The 11,172-nt window shown below is 29.1% G+C and overlaps 1 protein-coding gene across 2 annotated transcripts; it reads left to right on the forward strand.

Annotated features, from left to right (window-relative positions):
* The first annotated feature begins 1,855 nt into the window (after positions 1-1,855).
* LOC106683440 (cytochrome P450 4g15) lies at positions 1,856-7,995 on the forward strand. Of its 2 annotated transcripts, none has more exons than XM_014424923.2 (13): positions 1,856-1,980; positions 2,469-2,632; positions 2,725-2,837; positions 3,683-3,773; positions 3,894-4,076; positions 4,155-4,224; positions 4,313-4,439; positions 4,526-4,709; positions 5,806-5,915; positions 6,000-6,068; positions 7,080-7,248; positions 7,414-7,599; positions 7,693-7,995. In XM_014424923.2, exons 2-13 carry the CDS (start codon positions 2,470-2,472, stop codon positions 7,866-7,868), a joined length of 1,641 nt encoding a protein of 546 aa, XP_014280409.1. In that variant the 5' UTR covers positions 1,856-1,980; position 2,469; the 3' UTR covers positions 7,869-7,995. The 2 variants fall into 2 exon arrangements, with proteins under 2 accessions (XP_014280409.1, XP_066904855.1); XM_067048754.1 differs by lacking the exon at positions 1,856-1,980 and adding an exon at positions 2,355-2,372.
* The last annotated feature ends 3,177 nt before the right edge of the window (positions 7,996-11,172 follow it).

Raw genomic sequence — 11,172 nt, forward strand, 5'->3', positions numbered from 1 at the left:
CTTGGCAGACTCATCAATTTTGACTAGTAATTATACATAGTTTTCATTAAAGTAATCAAAAATTGAGGTGAGATAACTGCCTTTTTTTCTTCCTGGCTCTTGTACTATGAGAAGCGGTTTTTCATTGCGTGAAGCCGAATTTTAGTAAGAATTTTAAAAATTTATTATGTGTTTACAGTAGATTGATTTGGATGAATACTTAACCTAGCAATACACGATGCTACTAACGCGTTATGTAATGTTAGATCATATATGTTTTAAATGAATCTTCAAATGTATGTTAAATGTTTCTTTTTTTTCCTTTACTCTAAAAACTAATTCAATATTAGCTTAATTGTTAATTAAATTAATTCGATATAGGAAGGTATTGTATTTGGAACGTATTCAATACAAATTGTACTCTACATTTCTGTACATTTAATAAACACAACTTAAATTAAATATAATAAAAATAAACAATTATTTGAGAAAGAGAAATAAAATAAATAGATGTATTAAATAATTTGCCTATCTCTTTAGAAAAATCACTTAAATTCAGGTAAGCCAATAGCACATCTAACTCTCATATCTCATGTAAAATTCATTATTTATGGGAATCTCTACTAATCTCAGTCAATACATTGACGTAAAGCAGGTGACTACTGGTTTATTCGATTTGTTTGTTGCAAGGGCATGCATACTGATCAAATATGTGTAAGTATTTGAGTACTATGTTTCTGGATATGTCTTTGTGTGAGGATGTGCGTTGATATATGCCCCTATACAACAGAGAAATATTTCATGGTTGATTAAACGCAAAAATTATTAAATACAAAATTAAAGAATAAAATTAAAAATATGGTATACCAATGTTGTCTATTTTGTTAAAATTTACAAAAAAAAAATCAAAATAAGTCACAGAATACAAACTATCAGATTTTCTGAACTATCCTTATATTAAATATTTTATTGTTAATTTTAACAAATTTGACATTGCTTTACCATTGTGATTTAAATATTAGACTAAATAGGGTGAGAAGTTATTATAACATAAATCAGTTTAATAGAAGACAATAATATTAGTGCTAAGCGAATATGGTGGAGACGAATCTGAAATGTTATAAATTAATAATTCTGAAAAAATATATTAAAAAGGAAAATAGTTTTACTAAACCCTAAATAACATAATTAAAAATTTTTCAGTCATAGAAATTAATTAAATACTTAATTTGAATAATTGTTGGAGACTAGCATATTATATTTTATATAAACTAGATATTTTAACTCAGATAGAACGTTATCGATGTTCAACACATAAGATGATGTAAGTCCAAATTTTATATTTCCGAGTAAACAATTATTTAAAATTTGAATCCATCCAGTAAAATCTTATTTATAAAATCTCTTCTTTTTTTATTATATCTTATATCACTGATATAGTGACAAGAACCATTTAAAACATTTTTATATGTTAAACACTTTAATGATAATTTTTAAACATTAAAAATGGGTACTTACATCTACGAAGTTAATCATGGATATGTCATAAAAGAATGTCCGAGAGGGAACTTAATTTTTTTTTAATGTTATATAAGTTATATAGTTATAAACTGTAAAATTGTGGAATTGGTGCGTCAAATATATTATTTGACAAATTTCAAATTAGAAAATCTCCTATTGCAAAAGAAGATTTTTAAATTCCATAGAAATATTGTAAGTTCAATATCGAACTATTTTATATATTGATATATAAAATATTGTTATTATCTAAAAATAATTTGATACGAAACTGATGTATGCCTACACTCGAAGAAGAGACAACAAAAGAATTAGAAAACTGCTTGTCACCTGAATAATCGTTTACGCAAAGCAACATTTCCAAAGCATCGCCTCTAATAATTAACATTTCATTAATGGCGAATAACACAGTAAACGTATAAATACCTTCAGTCTATCATCGGAAGTGTCAGTCACGTTTGGGAGTTCAGTAAACACCAAAAAGTAAGTAGCCAATCAGTTAAATTTCTCATTTTATATAATATAAATGTTTTCATTTTTTCTGTTTCTTGAGAGAATAAATGATGTACTTAATAAAAAGTAATATAAAATGTACATAGGTTTTTATAATTCTCGGTACAACGTAGCTGTTTTATCAATATTATAAAATTAGTGAAATGTCTTAAAATCATATCACACACAAGTACTTCTCAAATACTTACCTGAAATTAAAAAGAATCATCATAATATTTTTCCTTTGCTTATGGTTTTACGTGGATTATGAATTATTATTTATAGGTTCATGGATTTATTTATTTTTTTAATTAGAACAACTCAGGTGGGCGAGTTAATATTTTAGAAAAATTGTAAAGTCTATAGGCTGGTATTGCAAGCAAGTAAGTTCCAGAAATAATATAACTTCAGAATTTACAGCAAATGAAATATACTGATTTTAAAGTAACCTTCAACTCAACTCAATTTCTTTTTTCTAGAATGTTAGAAGTTTTTATATTTTTGGCCGTAACAGCTGCAACCGTATATTACATTAAATGGCGGGCAGAAAGAAAACGGCTGTACGAGCTAGCTGAGAAAATCCCAGGACCTGACCTACTGCCACTGGCCAGCAAAGCATTTACAATTTTAAAGAATCATAACAGTAAGCAGCGAGGAATAAAAGATTTTTTTTATTCAGTTACTAAATCAATAATTGGATATTCATATATATATATTTTTTTTATATTTTTTCAGCACTGTTGAAATATGCCTATGATTTGAGTTTTATACCCGAGTACCAAAATGTAGCCAAGCTATGGTTAGGATCAAGGCTTGTGGTTGCCTTAATACATCCGAAAGACGTTGAGGTATAAAGCAATAATTAACTTTATTTAAAACATAAACAAAATACGACAATTCATATTCAAAAACAATGTACTACATTAAACCTGATTATATTTTGACCAACTTGCGATTATAAAAAAACAATCAAATTTGTACTTTTCTACACCTACTGGGTAAGTGGAATATTAAAATAGGGTGAAATTCCGTACATTTTTCAACGGACATGTGCATTTCAGTGCACTCCAATATCTCTTGAAAGGGTGGACCGAATTGGTCCGTTTGTTTTTTTGTAATATTTAACTCGGCGATGCCATGGATCAAACGCATTCTTGTGCACAATAGCAGCTGCACAGTACACGATAAGCATGTTCTATAGGCTCTAGTGCCAAAACAGCTCCAGAAATTTTGATGAAACCCATCGCAGACGTTAAAAACGAAAAATCACAGTGCGGAAAATCGAACAAACATTAACATCAAAATGTTTTGTGAATTTAATTTCCTATAAAAAGCCTTTTTTTTTTTTTTTTTTTTAACAACCCTAAAAGGATAGAATTAATAGAAAATAGGTCTTTTCACTAAACCAGAAAATGTCATAATATCCAAAGAAAAACTACGAAAACAGTGTAAATTATTTCATTAATCGAATAAAAATATTATTTTTGAATTTTTATCATTATCAATAGAAAAGAAGAATTTTAAATAACACTTTTTCGACACAGGAACTTTTCTGAAATGAATAAATCAATCAAGAAATACTTACAATAGTTATAATATATAATCTTAAAAATAGGCAACATACCATTTTCATTTAAATTTTGGCAGAGTTTAATAATTTGTCTTTTTTTTTTCTTTCTCAAAACACCAATAGATTATTCTTAGCAGCAATGTTCATCTCAAGAAATCTCAAGAATATAAGTTGTTCGAACCATGGTTTGGAAATGGACTTCTCATCAGTAGTGGTAAGTACTTCCTTACTAGTACTTAATGAATTACATTAAAATTAATTTTATTTAACACATTAAATTATAATCTATATACATACCAATTATTATAAAGTATATTAATTACAATTTAAATAGGTGAAACATGGAGACATCAGAGGAAAATGATCGCACCTACTTTTCACTTGAATATCTTGAAAAGATTTATGGATGAATTCAACAGGAATTCCAAACGCGTGATTGAAAGAATGAGCAAAGAAAATGGCAAAATGTTCGATTGCCACGACTACATGAGCGAAATCATGGTGGAAACATTAATAGGTATATTAAGTAATAATTTTATTTTGAATTTAAAACGTATTGTTTCGTCTTTATAAGGTATTTTTTTATTTTCATAAGAAACCGTCATGGGAGTAAAACAAGAATCCAAAAACAGAGAGTGCTTCTCATATGCTCATTCTGTTATGGAGTAAGTGAGAGTCTTTTGTATTATTTCTTTATCAATTAATGTAAACAGTGAAATAATTCAATTTTGTGTTTTCTTAATTATATTCTAGCCTGTGCGACATTCTCCACACCAGGCATACCCGCCCGTGGTACAGACCTGATTCCTTGTTCAAGTTGACTAATATGTCTAAAGAATGGGACCGCAATTTGCAAAATATTTTCAAATTGACAAACAGGGTAATAATAATTGTTATTATTTTTACAATTTCTATGACTTAAAACGAAAAATAGATTATGTTATAATTTTATGATACTTCACTAAGGTTTTCAACACAAAGAAGGACGATTGCATTAAGAATAAGTCTAAAGAGAACACGCTAGCAAAGGAAGATGTGAAGGAAGAAGTGAAAGTCGAGACAAAGATCGAAACTCAATCAGAGGAGAACTTCTCTTATGGACAGGCTGCAGGGCTCAAAGACGATCTTGATGTAGATGATAATGAGATAGGTAAATCAACAAAAAAATAAAATAATAATAATAATAATACATGCAAAAAAAAAATATACAAATATATACCAGTGTCTTGGAACTACAACAACCAATCTCAATTTTTAGTATTTATTTGACATTGTCTGTTAAAGAAGTTTTTACATAAAAAAAAACAAACAATGGCCTCAGGTAAAGTCTGTAGTTTCTGTTTTGTTTTTTTATAAATTTTTAAAATTATAAATAACCATTCTGGTTTCTGAAAATTTGATTAATTTTTCTGAATTTGAATTCGAACATCGGATGTCACTGCTTCAAACCATAGATATATATTTGTAATGTAGGTAATATAATCATCTATACAATTTGGAATTTTTTCTTCTTCTTCTTCGCTATCAAAGGTATTTGTATCCTTGCAGGAAATGAAGATCAATTGTGCACTCAGAATCAAAAAAATTCAGTCGCACGTTTTTTAATCAAGGAACAAATTAGTTCCCGATTACCACGTGTCAGTTTGTAGTGATTCGAAACCTATTACTGTTGGTCAAATTTCGATTATTTTAATTTCCCGATGAAAAGAACGCAACAAAATTTTCAGGAATTGTTCGGGTTGATTATCTAGATGGTTCAATATCGATTTTATCAATCCACTACTTTTGCATGAGCTAACTTATTTTCTTTGGCACACCTACATTTCAAAAACCGTCCGATTTAGCCCAAATTTAGAATAAAGTTGGGGGATTAGTGTAAAATTAAGTATCAATTTTATCATATACTCTGCTTTCGCTTATGCAAATATATTTCAAAAACAGCATGTCTGAGAGAAGATTTAGGAATAAGTGTAAACATGCTCAAGTACAAATGTTAACTGTTTTCGTTTATCTATCCTTAAAATTAAATCTTCTACACGCCTATATTTCATTCTCAGGTGACAAGTCATCAGTCTGAAAATATATGTAATATTATATTTTTATAAAATAAAAACCTGTCAAAAATACTTTTTTCAGAAAAGGACTATGAAAAACAAGATAAAGAAAAAATATTGAGGAAGCTATACTGACCTCTGCACGTTCTATTTTATGTATTTATTTATTTTAACCATTTTCCATAATTTTAGGTGAAAAGAAAAGGTTACCATTTTTGGAATCTCTAATCGACAGATCTCAAAGTGGAGACAAGCTCACTGACCAGGATATCATAGATCAAGTCAACACAATCATGTTTGAGGTAGATCAATTAATTTTTGCATGTCATTAAATACATTTAGATATAATAAACGAACCAACTATATAATTTTCTTTTAATGATCAGGGCCACGACACAACTGCGGCTGGTAGCAGCTTCTTCTTGTGCGTGATGGCTGACAGGCAGGACATACAGGTAAGTAATTCAGCTCGCTATCTGTCCAGTATGTTATTCTATTAAAATGTAACAAATACAATTCAACTGAAGATAAAATTAATATGGTCATATTTTCGATAAAGATTTTAAGTAAACACGAGAATACATAAATGTTAGACAATAAATATTATTATTTTATACAGCTTGAGTGAGAATGTCAGGATTCGTTTCTCGGTCCAGTACGAAATGAATTTTGACTAATCCAAATGGGAATAGAACCCCAAGGTTTTGAGCCAAACACTCTGACACTCTCAGCTCAACATAATTAACTTACTTGATATTACTAATTGTGAGATAGTCACAAGTCTCTGTCAGCTGAGATCACTTTAGCTGTTAAAACTTTGTCCATCTCTTCAGCTCATCCATAACGGCAGATCTAGATGGTTACAAACCAATTGCAAACATATTACGATTTCATTAGAATTCTTTGTAGAACTTAATGGCGCACATCAATACTTTGAACTGGATAAAACTGGTATCTGAGAATTGTAAATTCGAGATTAATTGTTATAACAAAAATAAATCAACATTGTCATTTCATCAAAAACCTTTCTCATCATATCTATTTTTTTCTCCAGTCCCTTTCTAGCTTCATTTTCAGTCGTGTAATCCTTCTGATATTACATTCAGTTTTAAAAGGGCGAAAAGGAGGATTCAGGTTGAATGTTTATATATTATATACATTATGACCGATTATAATGGAACATTATATTAAATATTTGTTTTGAATATTTCATATAAATATAAATATTTAACACCACTAAATATTAATATGGCTCTAAAAAGTGCTATATATACTGTCGTCGATCGGGATGCCAGGTTAACAATGATAATGATAATAATGCATCGCCACATATGGCAAATACTTTAATAATATCGCAAGGATTATTACATATCAAAAGAGGCAGATAGTTATAAAATGGTATTAAATAACATGATATTTTTCGTGTGGTTGGATTGAAATTTGAATACAAAACCTAAACCTTTCAGACTAAATGCATTGAAGAAATCGATTCTATCTTCGGAGATTCAGACAGACCAGTCACCTTCCAAGACACAGTTGAAATGAAGTATTTGGAAAGATGTATCATGGAGACTCTCCGCCTCTTCCCCCCTGTGCCACTTATCGCAAGAGAGCTGGAACAAGACGTGACATTAAGTAATTATTAATTAGTATAATTGTCATTAATTCTTGTCAAAAATATCATAATAAGGTTTGAGTAGATGTATCTAATTTATTATTAGATAAATGTTGTACTATAATTGGTTTATTAATTCTTTATAGAAGTGTTTAAAATTTTAACTTGTTTTTACTTCCACACAGTGTCCGAGAACGTAGTCTTGCCTAAGGGATGCGCAGTAGTGATTGGTACTTTCAAGCTCCACAGGCGCCCTGACATCTACTCGGAACCGGAAAGCTTCGACCCCGACAGGTTCCTCCCCCAGAACGCTGTAAACAGACATTACTACTCCTTCGTACCCTTCAGTGCTGGACCAAGGAGCTGTGTAGGTCAGTACATCAAACATATACATTTATATAATACAATTTATACTGTACAAAATGTAAGGCACAGTCATAATAATGCCCTAACGGTGTTCACAGGTCGTAAGTACGCGATGCTCAAGCTAAAAATTCTCCTGGCCAACATCCTGAGAAACTTCCGCGTCAAACAAGGAAAGCCGATGAAGGACTGGAAGCTCCAGGCTGATATCATCCTCAAGAGGTCTGACAAGTTTGAAGTCGCCCTAGAACCAAGAAGAGCACAGAAGGTCTGCTAACTTTACAATGAAGAATATATAACTGTTAAATCGCGATATGTAAACTGAAATGGAAGCTTGGAATGAAATAGATTAATTTCTTTAAATTGTATTAAAATGTAAATAAAACTAATTTTTAAATTTTAAATCTTCTTTTAATGTAGTAATAATCCCATTCCATTTTTCCCCCTGAAATTGTTTTATTTTTCTATTATAGATAAAGAATATCTCATTTAGCACTTATATATTAAATATTATGTTGTTAGGGTTCCTAGGTCATTTTTCGCACGTCGTTTTATGTAATATGTAAAACTGTCGGAACTCATCTAAACGGAATTCATGTTCTGAAAAAACGTTAATTTATTATATTTTTTCTATGTACGCTTCTAAACTTATTATGTATCCTTTTTTTATGTGTACATGTACATAGCTTTATGTCTCGTTACATTCATAGATGGATAAAACGGAACATAATTGGAAACAGGCATAGCGTGAAGTGGAATACACCCGACTTCTAAACCAAGTTTCATTATTCGCTGCTGTCTTGAGTAGTGGCACGTCTGACAAACAGAAGTTTTGCTTTAATAATTAATATATGATTAATAATAAACATATTAATATAATATGTTTCGGCCAGAATTCCAGCTGTTTGTTTTGTTTTTAAGAAAAAAAACAAAACAAGATAATAACGATAATGAATAAAAGGAATAATTAGAAAATAACAGACAATATAGATACATAAATAGGGCTGAAAGAAAGTGTCATAGTCTAAGTATCATTAGGAGATAAAGGCTATATGAGATAAGTAATATTAGGATTAAGAAAGATAAAAGAACAAGAAAATAACATAAATATGAATATCTAGTAAGTAAATATACGTACAAAATGAAAATAATTTAAAATTAAAGTTATGAAAAAAAGGTGATAGAAAACGAATATATAATTAAATAAATATATAAGTAATATAACAGGATTAAATAAATAAAATATTAGGTTATATAAGCCAAAAGGAGTAAAGAAATAAGAATATGAATAATAAAATCTAGTTTGTAAATGTATGTAAAAAAAAAAATTATTTAAAACGTGGGTAAGGAAAAAGGAATACGGAAAGAGAGGAAAATGATATAAACGAGATAAAAACGGTTAATACATGAAACTCATCATTCAATGCTAGTGGAAACGCTTGTTGACAAAGTATAAAATAAATAAGCAGAACGACAGATATAGACTCAACTAAACATTAATAGGAAATAAGATCTAAATGTAACTAGATATTATTAAATAAGTACAGGGTAAATAAACATCTATGGAATAAGAATTACATGGTTACTTTCAGCGCACATTTTTATTGTATTAATAGTAAGTATTAACTACTTCCGTAATCTAGGAACGTTCTCAGAATTTACAAATGGTATAAAAATATTAGATAAAGTAAACATCTAAGCCAGGAGTCCTCCACTCGACACTCCACCTTGTACCCACTTGACCACTTGACGTCCCATGCGCCCGACTAATATAACCTATACAAGAAGGTCCGAAAAAACGTTATTTGTTTTTAAAAATTTCACAATAAGAATGACTTCATATTATTTGTTTTCAAAATAAATAAATTACTGTTGTGAAATAATTTTTACTAAAAAAGATTAGTCAACAAACATTATTGAACACCGTTAAATAAAAATTGAAGAAAATTCATGTACAATCATTTATAGTCATTTTCTACTCTAAGTAGGTCTTATATCAACAAAAATACGATCATAATTTGCAGTTTTCAGCAAATTCTTGTTTATTTTTTTAAATTTAGGTTCGGATAATATAGAAGTTTGATTAGTCAAAGCTCAGTTTATCAAGAATGATTCCTATATTATCAATATTTTGTCGCGCTTAATTTATGGTACAAATAACCGTTTAAAATCGCAAACAATGACCCATCATACTAGTGAGAAACTATATTCTATATTTTGAATAAAGAACTATATTTAAGAAGTTTAAAAACATATATAATGGCCTGTCATACTGATGATAAGCCTTATCTAATGCTCTCAATGTGAATAAAGAACAACTAGATACAGGAGTTTAAAATCACACACATGTCCTATCATAATAGTGAGAAACCACATCAATATCATTGTGATTATAAAACAGCTTTGTTTAGTAATTTAATACTAAACAGAATGATCTGTCATGCAGATAACAATTCTTATCACAATCCTTACAGCCAAAATATAAAGTTCTTATTTTTGTTCATGTAAAAAGACATATATGGTTTTTGATATAGCCCAGTGCCCTTATCAACTCATCCTCATGAATATATATAATCCTCCTTATCCTCATTGCTAATATGAAGTGAGAAAAAAAAATGGTTTGAAATTTACCTCAAATCTTAACATAGAAGACAAAAACTTCTACAATGTTTTAACTGTAATAATAAAACATTATATTGTTCTCAATTAAAATATATATGATGACCCATCATACAAGCAAGAAGTCTCATTATTGTGACTATAAAATGACCTCAACCTTTGGTTTAAAAAGGTATATTATGGTTATCCAAATGAGAGGCCTCATAAATTTTCAAATGGTGAATAAAAGATAGTATGCTCACTATCATTTAAAGAAACATATGATATCTCATCATACTAATATACCATTATCCTCCATTATTTTACTAAGATATAAACTGATCATTAATACTCCAAGTATTTTAAAGATCAGTCAATACAGATATTCATAAATAAATGAATGATACTAAACCTCCATTAGTTATAACTATGTATAAAAAGATTTGTACCCTTTGATATCATGTCCATTGACTCGTTAATATTATTAATTATTGTTCTAATATTTTAGTATGGTTTGTAGTTTTGCTAATCCAAAGATTCTTGGGTCAGTGAAACTATAGGCCATAAGTTTTGATTTTTCATATTCATTAATATCCCATTTTATCCAGTCCTTTTAGCTTTACTCATTTCAGAATTGTTTTTAATTTTTTGTAGGTTGTTTTATCCTCCAACATTTCTTCCATTTTTTATATATAGTCTTCTTCTTTGATTATTGCCAGTTTATTACTTTAGTTATCTATATTTGGCAGACCCTTCAATTTTGACTAGGAACCATAGTTTCATTAAAGCAATAAAAATTGGGGCCAAAAGCTGACTTTTTTCCACAGGGCTCTTGTACTAATACTAATAGGATTAATTACATGGGGAAGATTTGGGATTAGTCATATCCTTACTATTTTTCTGCCTATTTTTCAGTAATATAGGCTTAAATATTTTTCTTGAATGATTTCCACCTTCAACCTGTTTTTACTTTTTGTTATTTG

This window comes from Halyomorpha halys, unplaced genomic scaffold, assembly GCF_000696795.3.
Source record: "Halyomorpha halys isolate HHAL.00 unplaced genomic scaffold, Hhal_1.1 Scaffold483.1, whole genome shotgun sequence".
NCBI classification, from domain to species: Eukaryota; Metazoa; Arthropoda; class Insecta; order Hemiptera; family Pentatomidae; genus Halyomorpha; species Halyomorpha halys.